The sequence below is a fragment of the Haliotis cracherodii genome, unplaced genomic scaffold, assembly GCF_022045235.1.
Source record: "Haliotis cracherodii isolate W230 unplaced genomic scaffold, xgHalCrac1.p SCAF_14, whole genome shotgun sequence".
NCBI classification, from domain to species: Eukaryota; Metazoa; Mollusca; class Gastropoda; order Lepetellida; family Haliotidae; genus Haliotis; species Haliotis cracherodii.
The window spans coordinates 12,257,656-12,284,416 of record NW_027266269.1 but is presented as its reverse complement, the minus strand read 5'-3'; the positions used below and the strand labels follow the sequence as shown (position 1 = coordinate 12,284,416).

Here is a 26,761-nt window from a genome sequence, read left to right as displayed (position 1 = left end):
GTTCTACCTGTGTTCTAGCTGTGTTCTAGCTATGTTCTACCTGTGTTCTACCTGTGTTCTACCTGTGTTCTACATGTGTTCTAGCTGTGTTCTAGCTATGTTCTACATGTGTTCTAGCTGTGTTCTAACTATGTTCTACCTGTGTTCTAGCTATGTTCTACATGTGTTCTACCTGTGTTCTAACTATGTTCTAGCTATGTTCTACATGTGTTCTACCTGTGTTCTAGCTATGTTCTAGCTGTGTTCTAGCTGTGTTCTAGCTGTGTTCTAGCTGTGTTCTAGCTATGTTCTAGCTATGTTCTACATGTGTTCTAGCTATGTTCTAGCTGTGTTCTACCTGTGTTCTAGCTATGTTCTAGCTGTGTTCTACCTGTGTTCTAGCTGTGTTCTACCTGTGTTCTAGCTGTGTTCTAGCTATGTTCTACATGTGTTCTACCTGTGTTTTAGCTATGTTCTAGCTGTGTTCTACCTGTGTTCTAGCTGTGTTCTAGCTATGTTCTACCTGTGTTCTACCTGTGTTCTACCTGTGTTCTAGCTGTGTTCTAGCTATGTTCTACCTGTGTTCTACCTGTGTTCTACATGTGTTTTACCTGTGTTCAAGCTGTGTTCTAGCTATGTTCTACCTGTGTTCTACCTGTGTTCTAGCTGTGATCTACCTGTGTCCTACCTGTGCTCTACCTGTGTTCTTACTATGTTCTACCTGTGTTCTACCTGTGTTCTAGCTGTGTTCTAGCTATGTTCTACCTGTGTTCTAGCTGTGTTCTAGCTGTGTTCTAGCTATGTTCTACCTGTGTTCTACCTGTGTTCTACCTGTGTTCTAGCTGTGTTCTAGCTATGTTCTACCTGTGTTCTACCTGTGTTCTACATGTGTTTTACCTGTGTTCAAGCTGTGTTCTAGCTATGTTCTACCTGTGTTCTACCTGTGTTCTAGCTGTGATCTACCTGTGTCCTACCTGTGCTCTACCTGTGTTCTAACTGTGTTCTTACTATGTTCTACCTGTGTTCTAGCTGTGTTCTAGCTGTGTTCTAGCTGTGTTCTAGCTATGTTCTACCTGTGTTCTAGCTGTGTTCTAGCTGTGTTCTAGCTGTGTTCTAACTATGTTCTACCTGTGTTCTAGCTGTGTTCTAACTGTGTTCTACCTGTGTTCTAACTGTGTTCTTACTATGTTCTACCTGTGTTCTACCTGTGTTCTACCTGTGTTCTAGCTGTGTTCTACCTGTGTTCTAGCTGTGTTCTAACTGTGTTCTACCTGTGTTCTAACTGTGTTCTAACTATGTTCTACCTGTGTTCTCCTGTGTTCTACCTGTGTTCTAACTGTGTTCTTACTATGTTCTACCTGTGTTCTAGCTGTGTTCTACCTGTGTTCTACCTGTGTTCTTACTATGTTTTACCTGTGTTCTAGCTGTGTTCTACCTGTGTTTTACCTGTGTTCTAGCTGTGTTCTACCTGTGCTCTACCTGTGTTCTAACTGTGTTCTTACTATGTTCTACCTGTGTTCTACCTGTGTTCTTACTATGTTTTACCTGTGTTCTACCTGTGTTCTAGCTGTGTTCTACCTGTGTTGTAGCTGTGTTCTAACTGTGTTCTACCTGTGTTCTAACTATGTTCTACCTGTGTTCTACCTCTGTTCTAACTGTGTTCTAACTATGTTCTACCTGTGTTCTAGCTGTGTTCTATGTTCTACCTGTGTTCTACCTGTGTTCTAGCTGTGTTCTAGCTATGTTCTACCTGTGTTCTAGCTGTGTTCTAGCTGTGTTCTAGCTATGTTCTACCTGTGTTCTACCTGTGTTCTACCTGTGTTCTAGCTGTGTTCTAGCTATGTTCTACCTGTGTTCTACCTGTGTTCTACATGTGTTTTACCTGTGTTCAAGCTGTGTTCTAGCTATGTTCTACCTGTGTTCTACCTGTGTTCTAGCTGTGATCTACCTGTGTCCTACCTGTGCTCTACCTGTGTTCTAACTGTGTTCTTACTATGTTCTACCTGTGTTCTAGCTGTGTTCTAGCTGTGTTCTAGCTGTGTTCTAGCTATGTTCTACCTGTGTTCTAGCTGTGTTCTAGCTGTGTTCTAGCTGTGTTCTAACTGTGTTCTACCTGTGTTCTAGCTGTGTTCTAACTGTGTTCTACCTGTGTTCTAACTGTGTTCTTACTATGTTCTACCTGTGTTCTACCTGTGTTCTACCTGTGTTCTAGCTGTGTTCTACCTGTGTTCTAGCTGTGTTCTAACTGTGTTCTACCTGTGTTCTAACTGTGTTCTAACTATGTTCTACCTGTGTTCTCCTGTGTTCTACCTGTGTTCTAACTGTGTTCTTACTATGTTCTACCTGTGTTCTAGCTGTGTTCTACCTGTGTTCTACCTGTGTTCTTACTATGTTTTACCTGTGTTCTAGCTGTGTTCTACCTGTGTTTTACCTGTGTTCTAGCTGTGTTCTACCTGTGCTCTACCTGTGTTCTAACTGTGTTCTTACTATGTTCTACCTGTGTTCTACCTGTGTTCTTACTATGTTTTACCTGTGTTCTACCTGTGTTCTAGCTGTGTTCTACCTGTGTTGTAGCTGTGTTCTAACTGTGTTCTACCTGTGTTCTAACTATGTTCTACCTGTGTTCTACCTCTGTTCTAACTGTGTTCTAACTATGTTCTACCTGTGTTCTAGCTGTGTTCTATGTTCTACCTGTGTTCTAACTGTGTTCTAACTATGTTCTACCTGTGTTATGTGTTCTACCTGTGTTCTAGCTGTGTTCTATGTTCTACCTGTGTTCTAACTGTGTTCTAACTGTGTTCTACCTGTGTTCTGTGTTCTACCTGTGTTGTAGCTGTGTTCTAACTATGTTCTACCTGTGATCTACCTGTGTCCTACCTGTGCTCTGCCTGTGTTCTAACTGTGTTCTTACTATGTTTTACCTGTGTTCTACCTATGTTCTAACTGACCTGTACTTGGCGTTACTGTGCACGTCAGTCATCACGGTCTGTTTGGCATACTCAGGGGTATAATACGAGCACCATATCTGAAAACACAAACGGTTTTAACATTTAGTTGAGATAAAAACATGTTTAGGCAAAACAACTATGTAAGTCCCTGAAGTCGGAGCCTAATGATAAGTGCTAAGTTCAACAAGTTCCACAAGTCCAAACGACCCGTGAACACCCGGGGTAGAATAGGTCTTCAGCAACCCATGCTTGTCATAAAAGGCAACTGAAGGGATTGGATAGTCAGGCTCGCTGACCTCGTTGATGCATGTCATCGATCCCAATTGCGTGGATCGATGCTCATGATATTAATCACTGGATTGTCTGGTCCAGATTCGATTATTTACAGTCCGCCATTATATAGCTGGAATAATGCTGAGTGCAGCGTTAAACAACAAACCAACCAAACCAACCAACAAGTCCAAACAAGATAATTTTGATCCAGAGGATCAACATGGCGCAAATAAAATTTGTAGCATACCTACCTATTGGATGCAAGTACCTATACTGTCACAAAGCCCATGTGTAACACAGAGGGTAAAAACAAATAGCAATTTGCATGTGGTACCTTCAGAATCAGGAATGAGAATATGGCACATTTCAGTTTAAATATTTATTTAATTATAATATAAAAGTAGAAAAGAAACACTATGAAAACAACACTAGTCATATGTTTTCACAACAATGACTTCCTGCATAGCGATATGCTATAGGCAGGTAAACCAGTCTATTACAGAGAGTGCCTCCCTCTTATGATTGTGCCAAATAACACAACCATGTTTAGTGTCAAAATTTACAGTTAGGAACGTTTTAAAAATATTTTCATAATTATTCAAGTATTTCATATGTATGCATATCATTATACATATGGGAGACAAAGATAAAGTTTCTTTCAAAAGTTTGTTTACATCTTCCCAACTATAACTCATCCCTATGTAACTTTCGCAAACCAAAAACAAACTAAGCATGGTGCTGTGCTATACAACAACATGGTGATATATTACTCAGTCATAGTAAAGAGAGTTACCTCCCTTTCTACAAGGAGACCCATCACATGTCTGTTTCTACAAGCATATGGTTCACTAATAGGTAACTAGAAGATAATCCTCTACAAATTTTCATATAACTTTGAGAATAAAGTATGTCAATCTTATTGGGCCAAAAAGGCCCAACCCAATTTAGGTAAATGTTGAAAAAGATGTTAGTTTTTTTTTAAGTGTTCAAATTACATAAAACCTGCAGTTTCCTAAACATGTAAAATGTGGACATCCTGCATACACTTTCTTTGTTTGTTTGTTTGTTTGTTTGTTGTTTAACGCCGCACTCAGCAATATTCCAGCATACACAAGATTGTGATTGTCTGAAGGCAGGGTTGGAGCATCAGGCCTGAACTTGTTCCACAAAAACATCTTAGCACTGGAATGATCAGAGGTGCATGACAAAGAATAGCTGTTTTAACAGGGATATTGCTAATCGCTAATAGAACAAGACCCGTTTCTGCGGAAAGAGGACTGGGAGAGACGCACTTGAGCAAATCCGACGTAGAAGAGTTGGTCTGGCGTGAGGCTCATCCCGGGAAGTTTAGGAGGGGTGCCTGATGAATGTTTAGCCATCTGGTAGGCTGAGTAAGACGTCTTCAGTCCACCATTGTCGGCAATATTTTCTCCCAGCGTGTACTTGCCATTCAGCTGAAACAATTGAAGAAGAGAGATTGAAACACTGTGCATGGTTGCTGAGGTGTTTTCAGACTTATGGGTGCAGTGTTCTCGCTGGCTTTTGAAACTGCAACTCTAAAAATTACCAGTGCCCCCTAATTTTTGCCAGTCCCAACTTTCAACAAAAAAATTTATTTGGTTTTAATTCTTTCAACATCATGTTCAGTGCAAAGATGTCATTTCTGAAGTAACTTAGTTAGATCTAAACGTCATTCACACAAACTTGTCACAATTTTCTCTTTTTTTAAAAAATATTTCGAGATGAAGTCGCTACAAATGAATATTTAATCAGAAATAGACAAGGGGAAACCCTGATGGTAACAGACAAGCTGACTTTGTACGAAAAATGTACTATTATGAATATCATCAATGTCTTGTTCAAAAACAAAGATTTATAAGGTACTTTATTTTCCAGTCCACAGGGACTGGCAGTCACATGAATTACCGGTCCAAGCCTAATTTTACCGGTACAAAACTGGTAATTACTGGTAAACAGGAACGGTGGGGTATTTGATGTCTGCACATTTCAGACTGCAATTGCATTAGTTGGAGGTTTCAATGTTACATTTTTTGTGCACGAAATAATTTTTACTCCCAACAAGTTGTTTGAGATGGTTACTACAAAATGTAACAAGCTCGTGTTGTGAGTTGCAGGCCCCTGTTTGTAACAACATGCGGGAGTAGATGGGGTAGGGTGTGAATACACACCAGGGCAGCCAGTACTTACATGGATGCCCTCTACTGTGTATTGACTGTACTGGTTGATCATACACGCCGTCTCCTCCTCGAAGCCCCTGGCTGAGGAGTTGGTCCACCAGCTGTGCAGGTTGCCATCCTTGTCGTAGTTCCTACCTGTGGAGATGTGAGAGAGTGTGGGGTGAGTTACTAGTGAATGGAGTGAGTGAACTCGGTGAGTTGGGTGTGTGTGTGAGTGCTTTTAGCAATATTCCAGCAATATCACGGCGGGGGACACCAGAAATGGGCTTCGCACATTGTACCCATGTCGGGAATCGAACCCGGGTCTTCGGCGTGACGAGCGAACGCTTTAACCACTAGGCTACCCGACCACCCTGAGTTGGGTGTGTGAACTCGGTGAGTTGGGCGAGTGAGTGAACTCTGTGAGTTGGGTGAGTGAGTGAGAGTGGGTGGGTTTGGTTTAACGCCGCTTTTAACAGTATTCCAGTTATATCACGGCATGTCAGCTTAATGTGGGAGGAAAGCCTGAAGTGATGCAGGTCTCAGACGTTTACCAGTTCACTGAAACCCACGAGCACAGGTACGGTGCTGACAAACCTAGAAACATAATCAGGGGGAACCGGGATTCGAACCCACAATCATAGGTTTCTGGCGTGCCCAAGGGACGCAACTCTGCACAGCGAATTGCGGCGCCTTAGACGACTGGGCCACCCATGACCCCGGGGTGAGTGAGTGAGTCAGTGAGTTGGTGAGTTAGGGATAGAGTGAGTGAGTGAGAGAGATCAGGTGTTACTACATGACCGTGAGTGAGTACACGAGTCACTAAGCACGGAAACAGGGCATGTAATACGGGAGAAAACACCAAAAAGATAAAAGCACTTGACATTCACCACTCTGACGAAACCCACTGCCAAGGATATGGTGCTGACACAACAATAGTTCCTAATGGGGTGAATCTGCCACATCCTGGCACAACTAAGGGACACAACTGCACATTGTGTCCAGATCATTAAACAGAACTATAAGTCAAGGTGCTGAAGACACAATATATCGCCGCTTTTAGCAATATTCCAGCAATATCACGGTGGGGGACACATTGTACCCATGTTGGGAATCGAACCCGGGTCTTCGCCGTGACGAGCGAACGCTTTAACCACTAGGCTACCCGACCGCCCCTACTAGGTATAAAGATGTTATTCTAAGAAGTAAGATAGAAATGGATAATGGATAAGTGGGTACAGGATGGATGGATGGGTGGATGGATGGATGGGTGGATGGATGGATGGATGGATGGAGGATGGAGGATGGGTGGAGAATGGATGGATGGATGGATGGATGGATGGAGGATGGATGAATGGAGAATGGATGGCCGGATGGATGGATGGATGGGAGGATGGGTGGATGGATGGATGGATGGAGGATGGATGGATGATGGATGGATGGATGGATGGATTGATGGATGGATGAATGGTTGGATGGATGGATGGATGGTTGGAGGATGGATGAATGGAATGATGGATGGAGGATGGATGGATGGATGGATGGATGGATGAATGGATGGATGGATGGGTGGATGGAATGATGGATGGAGGATGGATGGATGATGGATGGATTGATGGATGGATGGATGGATGGTTGGAGGATGGATGGATGATGGATGGATGGATGGATGGATGGATGTTGGAGGATGGATGAATGGAATGATGGATGGATGGATGGATGAATGGATGGATGGATGGATGATGGATGAATGGAATGATGGATGGAGGATGGATGGATGGATGGATGGATGGTTGGAGGATGGATGAATGGAATGATGGATGGAGGATGGATGGATGGATGGATGGATGGAGGTGAGGATGGATGGAGGATGGATGGATGGATGAATGGATGGATGGATGGATGGATGAATGGAATGATGGATGGAGGATGGATGGATGGAGGATGGATGGATGGATAGATGGATGGATGGATGGATGGTTGGAGGATGGATGAATGGAATGATGGATGGAGGATTGATGGATGGAGGATGGATGGAAGGATGGATGGATGGAGGATAGATGGATGGAGGATGGATGGATGGATGGATGGTTGGAGGATGGATGAATGGAATGATGGATGGAGGATGGATGGATGGATGGATGGAGGATAGATTGATGGAGGATGGATGGATGGATGGATGGATGTGAGGATGGATGGAGGATGGATGGATGGAGGATAGATGGATGGATGGATGGATGGATGGTTGGATGGATGGATGGTTGGAGGATGGATGAATGGATGGATGGATGGATGGAGGATAGATGGATGGAGGATGGATGGATGGATGGATGTGAGGATGGATGGAGGATGGATGGATGGATGGATGATAGACTAACCTTTGTTATCAAATCCATGGGTCAGCTCATGGCCGACAATCATTCCAAGAGATCCATAGCGGAATGACCTGGAACATATCACATGAACTTCACACATCATCATCACAGCAAGCCAATAGTCTGGCAGTTTCAGAGATGTTAACAGAGAAAGACAACTGCATTTTGAGAGAATTTATGAGCAATACAGCCAATTTTGAGCAGAAATGTCACACTTTTTTATATAGCTGCCATGGTTGCCACTTTGAAAATTGTATTCAAATCCCTTGAACAGGTGTCACCAGAGGTGGGAACAAGCGTGTGAAGTTTCAGCTTTATTGTTTTAGTAGTTCTCATGAAACCATGTCTACAGTGAGAGAAAATGAATTTTGAGAGTTTTTAGGAACATGGTCAAAGTGCAAGGTCAAATTAAGGTCAAAATTAAAAATATCACAAAAACTGACCATATAAGTTCAGCCCCACTACCAACTACTCACGTACCAAGTTTCATTACATTTTGAACAAAGATGACTGAAAAACGACCATAACTAGCATTTTCAAAATGGACGGCCACATTGGAAATCAAATCCAAACCCTTGAAGATATTGTTGTGTTATCATTAGTGGGAACAGGCATGTGAAGTTTAAGTGGTATTGGTCAAGTGGTTTCTGCGGACATGATGTATGAAGGATTGCTCATCATTTTTGGTATTTTCCAATATGGCCACTGGCAGCCATATTTGATTTCTGATCAAGACGTCTTGAACAAACTTGGTACAACACAAGGTGACTGTCACTTTGTTTCAAGCCTCTTGTTCTCAAAAGATTATTATATCAAAGATGGCTACCTGGCTGCCTAATTCTATTTCCAATTTTGATACCTTGAACAAACTTGACCCTCATTATAACAAACATCCATATAAAATTTCAGCTGAATCCATCAACTGATTTCGGAGAAGTCAAAATTGCAAAAGGTTTCTGGCCAGGTGAGCTAAAAAGGCATATAACCATGGTAACCGTACAATGGAAACTGTGGGTTGAAGAAGGGTTTGTGCAGGATTCCAGCTGGGAACACAATCTGGTTGTTGGACGGACTGTAGTATGCATTCACATCAGATGGCGCCATGTCCCATCTGAAACAAAGCCAGTTGCATGAACTTCAGAAACAGAGATAGTTGTATGAATGTCAAAAACAGAGCCAGCTGTATGAACGTCAAAAACAGAGCAAGTTGCTTGAATGTCAAACACAGAGTCAGTTGCATGAACATCAAAAACAGAGTCAGTTGCATGAACGTGAAAAACTGAACTAGTTGTATGAACGTCAAAAACAGAGCCAGTTGTATGAACCTCAAAAACAGAACCAGTTGTATCGACCTCAAAAACAGAGTCAGTTGTATGAACGTCAAAAACAGAGCAAGTTGCTTGAATGTCAAAAACAGAGTCAGTTGTATGAACGTGAAAAACTGAACCAGTTGTGTGAACGTCAAAAACAGAACCAGTTGTATGAACCTCAAAAACAGAGTCAGTTGTATGAACCTCAAAAACAGAGTCAGTTGTATGAACCTCAAAAACAGAGTCAGTTGCATGAACCTCAAAAACAGAGTCAGTTGTATGAACGTGAAAAACTGAACCAGTTGTGTGAACGTCAAAAACAGAACCAGTTGTATGAACGTCAAAAACAGAGTCAGTTGTATGAACCTCAAAAACAGAGTCAGTTGTATGAACCTCAAAAACAGAGCCAGTTGTATGAACCTCAAAAACTGAGCCAGTTGTATGAACGTCAAAAACAGAGTCAGTTGTATGAACCTCAAAAACAGAACCAGTTGTATGAACGTCAAAAACAGAGTCAGTTGTATGAACCTCAAAAACAGAGTCAGTTGTATGAACGTCAAAAACAGAGCCAGTTGTATGAACCTCAAAAACAGAACCAGTTGTATGAACGTCAAAAACAGAGTCAGTTGTATGAACCTCAAAAACAGAGTCAGTTGTATGAACCTCAAAAACAGAGCCAGTTGTATGAACCTCAAAAACTGAGCCAGTTGTATGAACCTCAAAAACAGAGCCAGTTGTATGAACCTCAAAAACAGAACCAGTTGTATGAACCTCAAAAACAGAACCAGTTGTATGAACCTCAAAAACAGAGTCAGTTGTATGAACGTGAAAAACTGAGCCAGTTGTATGAACCTCAAAAACTGAGCCAGTTGTATGAACCTCAAAAACAGAACCAGTTGTATGAACGTGAAAAACTGAGCCAGTTGTATGAACGTCAAAAACAGAGTCAGTTGTATGAACCTCAAAAACAGAACCAGTTGTATGAACGTGAAAAACAGAGTCAGTTGTATGAACCTCAAAAACAGAGCCAGTTGTATGAACGTGAAAAACTGAGCCAGTTGTATGAACCTCAAAAACAGAGCCAGTTGTATGAACCTCAAAAACAGAGTCAGTTGTATGAACCTCAAAAACAGAACCAGTTGTATGAACCTCAAAAACAGAGTCAGTTGTATGAACCTCAAAAACAGAGCCAGTTGTATGAACCTCAAAAACAGAACCAGTTGTATGAACCTCAAAAACAGAACCAGTTGTATGAACCTCAAAAACTGAACCAGTTGTATGAACCTCAAAAACAGAGTCAGTTGTATGAACCTCAAAAACAGAACCAGTTGTATGAACCTCAAAAACAGAACCAGTTGTATGAACCTCAAAAACTGAGCCAGTTGTATGAACCTCAAAAACTGAGCCAGTTGTATGAACCTCAAAAACAGAGTCAGTTGTATGAACCTCAAAAACAGAGCCAGTTGTATGAACGTGAAAAACTGAGCCAGTTGTATGAACCTCAAAAACAGAACCAGTTGTATGAACCTCAAAAACAGAGTCAGTTGTATGAACCTCAAAAACAGAGTCAGTTGTATGAACCTCCAAAACAGAGTCAGTTGTATGAACCTCAAAAACAGAGCCAGTTGTATGAACCTCAAAAACAGAACCAGTTGTATGAACCTCCAAAACAGAACCAGTTGTATGAACCTCAAAAACTGAGCCAGTTGTATGAACCTCAAAAACAGAGTCAGTTGTATGAACCTCAAAAACAGAACCAGTTGTATGAACCTCAAAAACAGAACCAGTTGTATGAACGTCAAAAACAGAGTCAGTTGTATGAACGTGAAAAACTGAGCCAGTTGTATGAACCTCAAAAACAGAACCAGTTGTATGAACCTCAAAAACAGAGTCAGTTGTATGAACCTCAAAAACAGAGTCAGTTGTATGAACGTCAAAAACAGAGTCAGTTGTATGAACCTCAAAAACAGAGCCAGTTGTATGAACCTCAAAAACAGAGTCAGTTGTATGAACCTCAAAAACAGAGTCAGTTGTATGAACGTCAAAAACAGAACCAGTTGTATGAACGTGAAAAACTGAGCCAGTTGTATGAACCTCAAAAACAGAACCAGTTGTATGAACCTCAAAAACAGAGTCAGTTGTATGAACGTGAAAAACAGAGTCAGTTGTATGAACCTCAAAAGCACAGTCAGTTGTATGAACCTCAAAAACAGAACCAGTTGTATGAACGTCAAAAACAGAGTCAGTTGTATGAACCTCAAAAGCACAGTCAGTTGTATGAACCTCAAAAACAGAGTCAGTTGTACGAACGTCAAAAACAGAGCCAGTTGCATCGACGTCAAAAACAGAGCCAGTTGCATGAACGTTAATAACAGAGCCAGTTGCATGATGTCAAAACAGAGCCAGTTGCATCAACGTCAAAAACAGAGCCAGTTGCATCAACGTAAAAAATAGAGCCAGTTGCATGAACATCAAAAAAAGAATCAGTTGCATGAACGTCAAAAACCAAAAAAGTTGCATGGCTTCTCCAGTTGAAATGTAACTACAGAAAAAACACAAATCATTACATAGAGGGGAGGTAACCCTTGGACTCTTTACATCCCAAAACACTTTTCCATTCCATTTTTTGTAATTGACCTGACAGAATTTTGTATTTTGTATGATACTCCATAACACTCTTTTTTTAAACTTTAATTTTACTTGTATTTCAAACACATACCCAACTAACGCTTTTTATTTTTTTAACCCTGGTGACAAAAAAAGCCATGGCTAAAGAACTTACTCTTTTCTGTCAGGTTTTTTTCCTCTTTTGTTCAAGTTGAACCCTTTCTGGAAGGTCAACACAGAGATACGGCTCAAGAGAAACTGTCCGTCTGGGATTGTCATCTGAAAACAAGGGAAAATGTGCTGTAATCTGGTTTGAAAATCTGTCAAGAACAAGAAGTTGATTTAGAAGTAATGCAGGATAAGTTAAAAAAAAAATTTTTTTTAGACTAATGAGGTGCAGACCTAGTTTATACATGCAAAAACATAAACTTGATAATGATATGGTCACTATCAGATTGATAAGTAAGAATGAATAATTCCTTATCTCTGTAAAAAATGAACTACGGTAATTTATATGATAATTATCCATGATTAAGAAATGGGTGGAAAAATTACCTGTGATCTGTTAAAAGGTAGCCAGATTTACCTGTGAACAGTTAAGGGGCATAGGCATTCCCTACCCTCAATTTTATCGTTTAGACTTCACTAAGTCTGCTTGTACAACTCACATTCTCATAATGCCTGTCCAGTTTCTCAGGGTCAAGGATGTAGTCAGGGTAACCGATCATGTCAGTCACGGCCTTGACCTTTTCGATGGCAATATCTCGTGTCTGTTCGTCCATCCACGCAACTGTGTTTAAGTTTCTCATGAATGCGTTTTCAATGTCATCGATAATGTTGAGCACCTGTAAACACAGTTTGGAGTAAATAATTCATGAACACGAAATTACCGTATTTGACGTAAAAAGTGCCACACTCTAATAAGCACCCACGGCGATATTTGCTGATATATTGGTTAGTGAACAATCCCAATTAGCACCCCTTCCGATTGATCAATGTACACAAGATTTATATGTATGTGTATAATACACATCCTTAATTATGGGCAATTAAATTCTGGACAAAATATCTGTCGTGTATGATATGCACATACTTCTCTTTTGTATCATTTCAGGCTGTCAGCATAAACTATGAAATTTAAAATCTTTCAACCAAAATTATATTCTAATAAGAGCCCCCTATTTCTAATTTTGAGAGCGCTCTGTGCCCTTATTACATCGAATATGGTACTTTAGACTTGAGGTGGAATGAGTTTTAATGTTGTGTTCAAGATTAATTCACTTATCGATACCATGCTGCAGGTTTACATGAATACCCCACTCAGACACAGTATACTGACTCTGAGCCTACCAGTCCTTGTTTTAGCCCCTTAATGCTGAGCACCAGACAAGGTGCATTAAGATTCCATTCACCAAGTGGATGCTCATAGCGCTACACTATTATTACCCCGGTCAATGGATCAGTGAGCACTCAATTTTCATTCTCAGCTCCCTGGGGAGTATACAACCCAAGCTGCCTGTTAGGCGCTAGATGGTTAACAGACACATTACATCTCATCCAACCGGGTACCCACTCACTGCTGGGTGAACAGAGGCACATTTCGAACAAAGTCACTTGCCTAAGGAGACACCACATGTGCTTCAGTTATGGGCTGGACCGAAGCGCTAGAAACTCTCAGGAGTCAAGCTGCTAAAGGTGGTCACCCATCCAACTACTCTCCAAGACCCACGTTGCTTATATTCACCTTTGAGTCAATGTTCCCAGTGACACGGATCATAGGTAGCACTGGTTCGTCTTAACCAAGGTTAAACTGACCATCTGATATTCTCGGAACGAAGGGGGCGTTGGCTGGGGTTTTGTATTGAGATGAGATGGCTACAAGACCAGATATTTATATTTTCAACTATGAGCATATTATTTCAAAGAAAACACCTCCAACAATGTAATTTTTGTGGCAGGCAATTTTTTTTTTCAACAGTCTGAAGCATAATATTTTTTTCAAGAATTTTCACGTACAATTTATTTGTTTACAGTAAATTCCAAGGCCCCCTCCTCGAATATCATCTGGTGGTCCCTTCCACAGTGTCCAGTACAGAGAGTGTCCACTTTACTCACCTCCTGTTTGCTGTCTGGGGGGAATTTCTCCTGCACGAACAGAGCTCCTGTCACAAACGGCAGGGCGGCAGTTGTCTTGAAGACACAGCGCTGCCACCGGGGACCCACGTCAGATACTCCGGTCTCGGCCTTCGTCAGGATGAGCGCAGCATCCACAAACTTCTCAGGCAGGTAGCCGGGGAGGATGTTGAAGAGCTGCCACATCAAGTAGTTGGCGAGGACTCTGCAACATGCACTCTATGTATCATCTGTCTATAACATGGGGTTATATTGGCACTCACTGTATCATCTGTCTATAACATGGGGGTTATATTGGCACTCACTGTATCATCTGTCTATGACATGGGGGTTATATTGGCACTCACTGTATCATCTGTCTATAAGGGGCGGTCGGGTAGCCTAGTGGTTAAAGCGTTCGCTCGTCACGCCGAAGACCCGGGTTCGATTCCCGACATGGGTACAATGTGTGAAGCCCATTTCTGGTGTACCCCGCCGTGATATTGCTGGAATATTGCTAAAAGCGGCGTAAAGCCATACTCACTCACTCACTCACTCATCTGTCTATAACATGGGGGTTATATTGGTACTCACTGTATCATCTGTCTATAACATGGGGGTTATATTGGTATCATCTGTCTATAACATGGGGGATATATGGGCACTCACTGTATCATCTGTCTATAACATGGGGGTTATATTGGCACTCACTGTATCATCTGTCTATAACATGGGGGTTATATTGGTATCATCTGTCTATAACATGGGGGTTATATTGGCACTCACTGTATCATCTGTCTATAACATAGGGGTTATATTGGTACTCACTGTATCATCTGTCTATAACATGGGGGTTATATTGGCACTCACTGTATCATCTGTCTATTACATGGGGGTTATATTGGCACTCACTGTATCATCTGTCTATAACATGGGGGTTATATGGGCACTCACTGTATCATCTGTCTATAACATGGGGGTTATATTGACACTCACTGTATCATCTGTCTATAACATGGGGGTTATATTGGCACTCACTGTATCATCTGTCTATTACATGGGGGTTATATTGGCACTCACTGTATCATCTGTCTATAACATGGGGGTTATATGGGCACTCACTGTATCATCTGTCTATAACATGGGGGTTATATTGGCACTCACTGTATCATCTGTCTATTACATGGGGGTTATATGGGCACTCACTGTATCATCTGTCTATAACATGGGGGTTATATTGGCACTCACTGTATCATCTGTCTATAACATGGGGGTTATATTGGCACTCACTGTATCATCTGTCTATAACATGGGGGTTATATTGGCACTCACTGTATCATCTGTCTATAACATGGGGGTTATATTGGCACTCACTGTATCATCTGTCTATAACATGGGGGTTATATTGGCACTCACTGTATCATCTGTCTATAACATGGGGGTTATATGGGCACTCACTGTATCATCTGTCTATAACATGGGGGTTATATTGGCACTCACTGTATCATCTGTCTATAACATGGGGGTTATATTGGCACTCACTGTATCATCTGTCTATAACATGGGGGTTATATTGGCACTCACTGTATCATCTGTCTATAACATGGGGGTTATATTGGCACTCACTGTATCATCTGTCTATAACATGGGGGTTATATTGGCACTCACTGTATCATCTGTCTATAACATGGGGGTTATATTGGCACTCACTGTATCATCTGTCTATAACATGGGGGTTAATTTGGCACTCACTGTATCATCTGTCTATAACATGGAGGTTATATTGGCACTCACTGTATCATCTGTCTATAACATAATTTGGCACTCTCAGAGCCAATTATCAAAGCCTGAGAATGTTGGTAAAAATAGAACAAACTGGAAGTTCCCAAGGTCTGTTATTGTAATTTATGAATTTATTATTTGACAGAGAAACGGGCTGCAATAGATGGTTTTGCATTAACTGAATGGTATGCCGAAATACCTTTGAATTGAAGCACTTGACATCATTTCAATAAATTTGCTTGCCAAAGAGACACCAGGCATTCGGCTTGACAAGAGTTGGCTAGAGGGAGGAGGAAGGAGGGAGGAGAGAAGGAGGGAGGGAGATAGGGGAGGGAGAGAAAGAGGGATGGAGAGAGGGGGGAGAGAGAGAGGGAGGGAGGAGAGAGGGAGGGGGAGGGAGGAGAGAGGGAGGGAGAGAGGGAGGAGGGAGGAGAGAGAGGGAGGTTGGGAGAGAATTGAGGGAGAGAGAGGGAGGAGGGAGGGAGGAGAGAGGGAGAGAGGGAGGAGGGAAGAGAGAGGGAGGGAGGGAGGAGAGAGGGAGGAGGGAGGGAGAGTGGTAGGAGGGAAGAGAGAGGGAGGGAGGGAGGGAGGAGAGAGGGAGGAGGGAGGGAGGAGAGAGGGAGGGAAGAGAGAGGGAGGGAGGGAGGAGGGAAGAGAGAGGGAGGGAGGGAGGAGAGAGGGAGGAGGGAAGAGAGAGGGAGGGAGGAGAGAGGGAGGAGGGAAGAGAGAGGGAGGGAGGGAGGAGAGAGGGAGAGAGGGAGGAGGGAAGAGAGAGGGAAGAGAGAGGGAGGGAAGAGAGAGGGAGAGGGAGGAGGGAAGAGAGAGGGAGGGAGGGAGGAGAGAGGGAGGGAGGGAGAGAGGGAGGATAGAGGGAGGGGTAGTGAGGGGAGGGAGAGAGAGGGAGGAGAGAGGGAGGGAGGGAGAGAGGGGAGGGAGAGAGGGAGGGAGGAGAGAGGGAGGGAGGGAGAGAGGGAGGATAGAGGGAGGGGGTAGTGAGGGGAGGGAGAGAGAGGGAGGAGGGAGGGAGGGAGGGAGAGAGGGGAGGGAGAGAGAGTGGGAGGAGAGAGGGAGGGAGGGAGAGAGGGAGGATAGAGGGAGGGGGTAATGAGGGGAGGGAGAGAGAGTGGGAGGAGGGAGGGAGAGAGGGAGGGAGGGAGGAGAGGGAGGGGGTAATGAGGGGAGGGAGAGAGAGAGGGAGGAGAGAGGGAGGAGAGAGGGAGGGTGGGAGAGAGGGGAGGGAGAGAGAGGGGAAGGATGGAGGAGAGAGGGAGTGAGAGAGAGGGGGAGGGAGGAGAGAGGGAGGGAGGGAGGGAGGGAGGGAGGAGGAGGAGGAGAGAGGGAGGGTGGGAGAGAGGGAGGGTGGGAGAGAGGGGTGGGGGAGAGAGAGGGAGGAGAGAGGGAGGGAGGGAGAGAGGGGAGGGAGAGAGAGTGGGAGGAGGGAGGGAGAGAGGGAGGGAGGGAGGAGAGAGGGAGGGGGTAATGAGGGGAGGGAGAGAGAGAGGGAGGAGAGAGGGAGGGTGGGAGAGAGGGGAAGGATGGAGGAGAGAGGGAGTGAGAGAGAAAGGGAGGGAGGAGAGAGGGAGGAGGGAGGAGAGAGGGAGGAGGGAGGAGAGAGGGAGGAGGGAGGAGAGAGTGAGGGTGGGAGAGAGGAGAGACGGAGGGTGGGAGAGAGGGGAGGGAGAGAGAGGGGAAGGAGGAAGGAGAGAGGGAGGGAGAGAGAAAGGTGGGAGTGAGAGAGAGAGGGAGGGAGAAAGGGGAGGGAGGGAAGGAGAGAGAGGGAGAAAGGAAGGGAGGGACATGTAACTTGTGTATGTCACAATGTCTATGGGAATTTTTGGGGTATTGAATACTCGAAAACACTCTCATATCTGAAAACACATAATGTCTACCTCATAACGTCCTCGATCACAGTGTACACAGTGTCTACATTCTATTAGGATAAATATCCGGGACCATTCCATGCCAAAGATTTATCTCCATCCCAATTCAAAATGCACTTTGCTACCACAACTTTATTTAAACCCTATCAAATTCAAAAACACCATGTTAAAATGGCAGTCCAATAAATGAAGGAGTGAGGTTGGTTTAACGCCGCTTTTAACAGTATTCCAGTAACATTGCCGTGTGTCAGCTTAATGTGGGAAAGCCAGATGTGATTCAGGTCTCAGACATTTACCGCTTCTGTGAAACCCACGAGCAGGTATGGTGCTGACAAACCTAGAAACATAATCTGAGCGAACCGGGATTCAAACCCACGATCATAGGTTTCTGGAGTACCCAAGGGACGCAACTCTGCACAGCGAATCACAAACATTAGAAGACTGGGCCAACCCCGGCCCCCTCAATAAATGAAGGAAATTCTGTGATATGGTACTGTTAGGTGAGATGAAGATGCAGAGGTCACCCCTGACACAAACACAGTTGGGAGTGGGTCCAGTGTATTAATCAGGGATGATCTCCTAAATGTTATCAATATTGTAGTTAATTAAATATGTGGCTACTCACTCCTTGGGGGTGTTCTTGATGATGTCGCCGAGCTTCTTGAAGTAGTCTACAGTGTACACAACGATCTCCTCCGACAATGGAATGTCCGTCTCAAACAGTTTATCAGCGTACGCCTTGATTGAAAACTGGGAAGAGGATGAAGGGATGTGGTTAAGTTGCTGCATCATCAGACCAGGTTCTACATACTGCTTGTTGTTTAACGCTGCACTCAACAATATCACATCTGCTTGACGACTTCAATCCAAGGCCAGTTAAACCAGTGAGTGATATTATGACCACAGTTTGGGTTGAAACTGGGAACTAGGGCTGGATGAGTTCAAATTTACTACCCAGGTACCCCACACTACCCAGGTACCCCACCCTACCCAGGTACCCTACACTACCCTGGTACCCCACCCTACCCAGGTACCCCACCCTACCCTGGTACCCCACCCTATCCAGGTGCCCCACCCTACCCAGGTAACCAACCCTACCCTGGTACCCAACCCTACCCAGGTAACCAACCCTACCCAGGTACCCAACCCTACCCAGGTAACCAACCCTACCCAGGTAACCCACCCTACCCAGGTAACCAAACCTACCCAGGTAACCAAACCTACCCAGGTAACCCACCCTACCCAGGTAACCAAACCTACCCAGGTACCCCACACTACCCAGGTACCCCACCCTATCCAGGTACCCCACCCTACCCAGGTACCCCACCCTACCCAGGTACCCCACCCTACCCACGTACCGGGCAGACGCACTGCCACCAGACCACAGAGGCGGACACTCCCTGACAAGAGAGAGGATGGACCTGAGTCCCTGTCTGCCTGGAGCTCCACTGACTAGAGAGAATGGACTCTAATTCCTTATCTTTGTCTGGACCTCCACTGACAAGAGAGAATGGACTCTAATTCCTTATCTTTGTCTGGACCTCCACCGACAAGAGAGAATGGACTCTGATTCCTTATCTTTGTCTGGACCTCCACTGAGAAGAGAGGATGGACTTGAGTCCAGATGTCCCCTATCAACCAACCTGACTGCCAATCATTGTCTTGAACGCCTCTAGAGTCATCTTATTGTAAGTAGCCACAGGATCTACCAGCTCCTCTTTAGGCATGAAGATCTGTCACAACAAATAAAATAGTGATTACAATCATACAACAACAGGAAAGGGATAGAGAGAGACAGGATCTGTTACAACACAGGGAGAGACAGGATCTGTTACAACACAGGAGAGACAGGATCTGTTACAACACATGAGAGACAGGATCTGTTACAACACAGGGAGAGACAGGATCTGTTATAACACAGGGAGAGACAGGATCTCTTACAACACAGGAGAGACAGGATCTGTTATAACACAGGGAGAGACATGAGAGACAGGATCTGTTACAACACAGGAGAGATAGGATCTGTTTCAAAACAGGGAGAGACAGGATTTATTACAACACAGGGAGAGACAGGATCTGTTAGAACACAGGGAGAGACATGAGATACAGGATCTGTTACAACACAGGAGAGACAGGATCTGTTACAACACAGGGAGAGACATGAGAGACAGGATCTGTTACAACACAGGAGAGACAGGATCTGTTACAACACAGGGAGAGACATGAGAGACAGGATCTGTTACAACACAGGGAGAGACAGGATCTGTTACAACACAGGGAGAGACAGGATCTGTTATAACACAGGGAGAGACAGGATCCGTTACAACACAGAGACAGGATCTGTTACAACACAGAGAGAAACTGGATCTGTTATAACACAGGGAGATACAGGATCTGTTTTAACACAGGGAGAGACAGGATTCGTTACAACACAGAGACAGGATCTGTCACAACCCAGGGAGAGACATGAGAGACAGGGTCTGTTACAACACAAGAGAGACAGGATCTGTTACAACACGGGGAGAGACAGGATTTGTTACAACACAAGGAGAGACAGGATCTGATACAACACAGGGAGAGACAGGATCTGTCACAACACAGGGAGAGACATGAGAGACAGGATCTGTTACAACACAAGGAGAGACAGGATCTGCTACAACACAGGAGAGACAGGATCTGTTATAACACAGGGAGAGACATGAGAGACAGGATCTGTTACAACACAGGAGAGACAGGATCTGTCACAACCAAGGGAGAGACAGGATCTGTTACAACACAGGGAGAGACAGGATCTGTTACAACACAGGGAGAGACAGGATTTGTTACAACACAGGGAGAGACATGAGAGACAGGATCTGTTACAACACAAGGAGAGACAGGATCTGTTACAACACAGGAGAGACAGGATCTGTTACAACACAGGGAGAGACAGGATCTGTTACAACACAGGGAGAGACAGGATCTGTTACAACACAGGACAGACAGGATCTGTTACAACACGGGAGAGACAGGATAGATTAAGACTTACTAGTTACCACAAAAGCTATTGAGCAAGCAGAAGCAAAAATATTATCACCTCTGCTAGACTTTTCTCAAGGTCATAGACTTTTGTCATTTTCTCAAGGGTAGAGTTGTCTCCCCCTAAGAGCTCGCCCATCTGTGTGGCAAAGCCGAGGAAAGCCTTCTTGAACTTCTGTGAGTTGTTTCCTGTGTACTCTTCCCTCTCACCAAGAGTCAGGCCACTTTGCTGGAACTGAGACAGGAAGCATCTAATGTAATACCCTTGTAATACAAGACCTTAACAATACAAATACCAACTAACAGTGTCCTTGAGGTCTGCTGCTATAGTATCTGGAACTAGGGACACTCATATTTTTAGATTTTTATTATTTTCGCTATTTTTAGTTCTATTGTGTTATGACAAAGACCTCTTGCCTATTAAGTTCATTTTTGAAACTGCATATTAGTGCAAGCCACACATCTCCCACAAAGTTGATACAATCACAATAAAATCAGATCTCATATACATCTCAGTCCAGTTCACGGCGCGTGAACTTTCTAATAAGCCAATCAGGATAGAGGTTTCTAAATTCTTGGGAGGAGTAAGCAAAGCACCCAGACAGGCATATCTGAATTTGTTGTCTCAAAACTGAGTGAAATCAGGGAGTGCTGATTGCCATGGCACCTCCCCCCAGAAGGGTGTACAATGGAGGGTATATCTGTGCTCTGTGGTGTTTTACTGTGGCACAGATCAGAATTTCCGAATCAAGGAGAAATTTGTGTCTTGTGGTGGTTTTCCTTTGCTATAATCAAATTTTCCAAGGTGGTAAAGAAATGGAGCTGATTTGTTTAGAAAGCTCATATCTGATTGGCTCAAGGACCCAAGATTCCTCAATTTTGATTGGGCAGAAACTTTGCTCAAGGTTTGTCTCGAGCGATCTTCTTTCATTGGTTTGGTTTGGTTTGTTGTTTTATGCCGCACTCAGCAATATTCCAGCTATATGACAGCGGTCTGTAAATAATCGAGTCTGGACCAGAAAATCCAGTGATTGATGTCATGAACATCGATCCACTCAATTTGGATCGATGACATGCATCAACTAAGTCAGCGAGCCTGACCACCCGATCCCGTTAGTCGCCTCTTACCACAAGCACAGTAACCTCTTACAGCAAGCATGGGTTGCTGAAGACCTATTCTAACCCCAATCTTCACGGGTTTCCTCCCAACATGACAATATATTATATATCTCATAGAGTCGAACCTCACTTATCCTCAAATAATATCCGGAGATTTGAATCCCTTGTTAACTGAGTTATACCCTATCAAAATTCTACCAAGGCTTATAAGACTGTTGACTGACTTACCGTTATGATATTCTTATCACTGTGCATGTCGTCCTGGCTGACGGTCATAAGGAAGAACGCTGGGCGGTTTAACTTGTGCATATCTACCAGGGTGTCCATGAAACTCCAGCTACCCTCCTCCCATGTTCCTGAGTCAGGGTCAGAGGTCACTGTCCATGACCCCAACTTTTTGATTAACTGAAACAGTCAAGGTGAGTGAGTGAGTGAGTGAGTGAGTGAGTGAGTGAGTGAGTGAGTGAGTGAGTGTGTGAGTGAGTGAGTGAGTGTGTGAGTGAGTGAGTGAGTGAGTGAGTGAGTGAGTGAGTGAGTGTGTGAGTGAGTGAGTGAGTGAGTGAGTGTGTGAGTGAGTGAGTGAGTGAGTGAGTGAGTGAGTGAGTGAGTGAGTGAGTGAGTGAGTGTGTGAGTGAGTGAGTGAGTGAGTGAGTGAGTGAGTGAGTGAGTGAGTGAGTGTGTGAGTGAGTGAGTGAGTGTGTGAGTGAGTGAGTGAGTGAGTGAGTGTGTGAGTGAGTGAGTGAGTGAGTGAGTGAGTGAGTGAGTGAGTGAGTGAGTGAGTGAGTGAGTGAGTGAGTGAGTGTGTGAGTGAGTGAGTGAGTGGGGTTTAATGCCGCTTTTAACAATATTCCAGTTATATCACTGCATGTCAGCTTAATGTGGGAGGAAAGCCTGAAGTAATGCAGGTCTCAGATGTTTACCACGAGCACACTTATGGTGCTGACAAACCTAGAAACATAAATAGGGGGAACAGGGCTTCAAACTCACAATAATAGTTTTCTCGCTCTATACAGCGATTTGGGGCGCCTTAGATGACTGGACCACCCTTTTGTTACATTGTTGTTTGTTTTTATTTAACGCTGCACTCAGCGATATTCCAGCTATATGACGGCAGACTGTAAATAATCGAGTTTGGACCAGATAATCCAGTGAATAATGTCATGAGCATCGATCGACGCTATATGGGATCGATGGCATGCATCAACCAAGTCAGCGAGCCTGACCACCCGATCCCGTTAGTCGCCTCCTACGACAAGCATAGTCGCCTTTTACGGCAAGCATGGGTTGCTGAAGACCTATTCTACCCAGGATCTTCGTGGGTCCCTTTTCTTACAAGAAGCATTGGAAATTGCAGATGTAATAGGCTATTATATTTGGCATATTTCCATACCAAACAAGGGCAAGCTTAAAGCGCTATTATCACCCAGGTCACTGGATCAGGGTGCACTCAACAATCATTCTCAGCTCCCTGGGGAACATTATGTATTTATTCACGTATGTATTTATTTACTCATTTAGTTAGTTATTTTATTTTTGGCTATTTACAATTTCATGCAGATTCATTATATACATAGAACTCATCTATAAAAATGTGAATTAAAAGTTAAAAAAAACAAAAAACAGCAGATGTATTCAGAAGATACAAAGCAAGCTGTAATAAGTCTGGGCCATTTAAACGTGGTGAAGCTGACCTCATGACATATTCAGACACACAATACCCGCAGAGACAAAGCACCACGTACCTTAAGAGCCGGAACAATGCCCAGATTCTCCACTGCCTGTTTGTCCATGCAGTTCTTGTACAAGGTCTTGGCTTTGCCCACTGACGTAGAATTTGCCCCCTTGTACATGGTTCCCTTGGAGTCGAGGATCTGGCAATAAACAGCTTAGTGGTACAGCGGTCCCAGCGATATCATTCAGGGAATTATTTTCCACTGACTTTGACCCAGCATTGTGTGATTTGTCTGGTACGTAGATCTACTGCACCCCTCAGTTTCTTTATTGTTTGTTTGTTTGTTTGTTTGTTTGTTTATCGCTGCACTCTGCAATATTCCAGCTATATGACGGCGGTCTGTAAGTAATCTAGTCTATATCAGACAATCCAGTGATTGACATCATGAGCATCGATCCACGCAATTGAGTACAATTCATCTATCAACCAAGTCAGAGGGCCTGACCACCCGATCCCTTTAGTCGCATCTCATGACATAAACTGGTACTTGAAGGTGAATTCTAACCTAGGATCTTCACCTGGCAGTAATTTAGAGAATAAAAGTAATCTCATTACAGAGATGGCAACCCCAGTAGGAACAGTGCTTAAAGTAATTTTATAACCCAACAAGACAGTCAGGCAGGTGACCCATAAATGTTTCCTGCCCATCTTCAAAGTTACCTGCCGCATTCAGACATTATAAATATTGAACAATAAATAAAAACTAAGAGATAAATTGTGTCCTGATTCAGTTAAAATGATGCAAACAATTACTTGAGAATCTACGACAAATTATAAGTAAACTGGATAAGTAAGTAGTAAAGTAAGTAAATGATCTGCCAGACAGTTGGCCAGGTGGAGGAAAATATCATGCAGCCTCACAGAAAAGTTACTAGCCACGGGAAGGCGGGCAGGCAGTTATTTCGGACACTGTGTCGAGGAGGTCCAGAAAAGATGTTAAATATAAGGGGAGGAGGTTGAAGGACAAGAATGCTACATAAAATGAGGGGGTTAGCAAATGATGACACAGCCCTAGACCATCCCTCTATAATACACAATCCCATTAAAATCAGATCTTAGTTCTCGCTATCACTAAACAAAGATCTGAGGACATCCCATTACGGGTCACGTCAGAACGACCTTTCATCCGACCAATGAAAGCGTCGCTTACCAGATCATGAAAGTGACATTCGGAATGTGTTTTCTAGTCATGCAACCTCGAACACATTAACACGACAGTTACGACTGATTCCGTCAAAATTATCGTCTATCTCTCATTTCCGTGGAAATATCCATACAATATCAACAATATTTTAGACATTCCGGTATGTTCGTTTGTTCAGTTTTCAAAATTTTAATCGAGAATTGTGTCAACATATTTTTCACGCGTAGTCTGAAATGGAAGTCGCCAGGTTGAAACGATTGCCGTAAAGCTCAAGAAAGCTGCTTTCTAATTGGCTGATGTCGTCTTCTTGTTAGTCATTTCAGTGATCGGTCAAAGTTCGCGAAAGGTCGTTCTGATGTGACCCGTAATGGGATGTCCTCAGATCTTTGTTTAGCGGCAGCAAGAACTTTGATCTGATTTGAATGAGATTGCTATAATACATGACCTGTCCCTACCCCCAGAAAATACCAGCTGACATCATTGGGCATTAGTTTCAGAAGAGCTGGTCGGAATGTCTGATTGCTGTGTACCTGAATACCTGTGATTTCACTCACCTTCTTCAAAAGGGCTTTGTTCTTAGTTTCCAGTTCTTGAAAGGAGCCATATTTGGCCTTATCAGGGGGGATAACTGTGTTGTGTTCCCATCCTCCACAAGCATACTCATAGAAGTTGTCACAGGGATCTTGTGTCGTGTTCATCAAGGATATGATATAGGCACTGGTGGTCACACAGTCTGGGGTCGTACAAACCTGGAACACAAACAGCGAGGAGTAGGGTTTTTGTTCCACTATACCACAATCTCAGCCGGAATCAGTGAGTCGGTTGGTTTGTTGTTTAACGCCGCACTCAGCAATATTCCAGCTATATGACGGCGGTCTGTACATAATTGAGTCTGGACCAGACAATCCAGTGATTAATATCATGAGCATCGATCCACGCAATTGGGATTGATGACATGCATCAACTAAGTCAGCGAGCCTGACCACCCGATCCCATTAGTCGCCTTTTACAACAAGCAGAGTCACCTTTTACGGCAAGCATGGGTTGCTGAAGACCTATTCTACCCCGGATCTTCACGGGTCGTATGAGGCAGTAGACAGAAAGGCAGACAGACAAGTATTGGTATAATGCAAAACACTGTTAAACAATATATATTGCAATATTATTTCTGTGTTCCGGAATGTCAGGTAAAACAAATTTAAAAGGTTTCGCTAGGATAAAAACAAAATAGTCTTGGTTCTCAAGCACTGAAGCATCATCACAAAGTCTGCGGCACATTTCGTTTTTATTTCCATTTTCCAAAAAAAAATAATCCTTAAATATCCCGTGTATCGAACACACGACCACGGCAGTGAAATGCTACAATACTTAAAACCAAGCGATCCTATATAGCATGCAGTTACTTCCCTTTACATGCTCACTGCTTTACTGTGCTTCTTGTGTTATGTGGTATGGTCATGGCGGCAATAGAAGTTTGTATGCTTGCTTTGCCGTAAATTACATAATTTCATTCATGACAAAAAGGTATTAGGTGTTTCTTACTTTGTAGCTTTTTGCTAAGAATAAACCCATGTTATGAAGGACAAGATTATCATCTGTTTGCATTAGCTGTGAATTTTATAACAGATATTCAGTGTAATATGACGAGAGATTCTTTCTGCATACCGTTCATATGTAAACATCACATGGTATTTGTCTTCATTATATTAAAACCTTTTGGACAAACAAATCACAATCGTTCGTAACTGTGTCTTACAAATTCTACATTTAAACGGAAATTATTACATCTAAACTTTGAAATATATCTCTTAATGTAATGCGGAATGTCATTTGTTAAACGCTCTGTGTTTAACACAGATTTGTACTGAACATAGTAATTACATTTCGAAGATAACTCCAATGAAGAATGCCAGATCTATTCAGGCTATCTGATCTGATACTCTTTGCTGAAATTCATTTAGGAATAATGTTTATCACCGATTTCTTGTTGGAACCAGACTAGCCCAAAACCAAAGCTGAACAAAATGTTCTTAATTGATGTCCTTTTTCCCACCTCATCAAGTGGTTTTAGCATTACGTTCAGTTAACGAGGTAATCTGTGAGTGTCAAGATGAAGTAGTCTGCACCGATATTTGACTGCTCTTGTCATACAGATAGACTGCAGAGGGAATCTGCCACACTCCACGAGTACCATATTATTAGGTGTAATTCTTAGAGAGACAAAAATCCTGTTAGGACAGAAGGATATTTGGACATTTTCAAAAAACTTGTTGTACGATGTTCCCCAAACTTCAGCTCTGTGACA

The 26,761-nt window shown here is 43.3% G+C and overlaps 1 protein-coding gene across 3 annotated transcripts in view; it reads right to left on the bottom strand.

Moving 5' to 3' along the window:
* LOC139461005 (endothelin-converting enzyme homolog) overlaps nt 1-26,761 on the bottom strand; it is an 84,400-nt gene that overhangs the window by 3,489 nt on the left and 54,150 nt on the right. For all 3 annotated transcript variants that reach the window (XM_071242472.1, XM_071242475.1, XM_071242473.1), the window contains 14 exons: nt 25,011-25,205; nt 23,323-23,451; nt 21,809-21,985; nt 20,520-20,696; nt 19,087-19,176; nt 18,069-18,193; nt 13,785-14,007; nt 12,338-12,514; nt 11,845-11,948; nt 8,753-8,863; nt 7,756-7,823; nt 5,409-5,533; nt 4,493-4,654; nt 2,928-3,004 (listed from right to left, as the gene is read on the bottom strand). In XM_071242472.1, the coding sequence (XP_071098573.1) occupies nt 2,928-3,004; nt 4,493-4,654; nt 5,409-5,533; nt 7,756-7,823; nt 8,753-8,863; nt 11,845-11,948; nt 12,338-12,514; nt 13,785-14,007; nt 18,069-18,193; nt 19,087-19,176; nt 20,520-20,696; nt 21,809-21,985; nt 23,323-23,451; nt 25,011-25,205 (1,940 nt within the window). The remainder of the gene's footprint in view (nt 1-2,927; nt 3,005-4,492; nt 4,655-5,408; nt 5,534-7,755; nt 7,824-8,752; nt 8,864-11,844; nt 11,949-12,337; nt 12,515-13,784; nt 14,008-18,068; nt 18,194-19,086; nt 19,177-20,519; nt 20,697-21,808; nt 21,986-23,322; nt 23,452-25,010; nt 25,206-26,761) is intronic.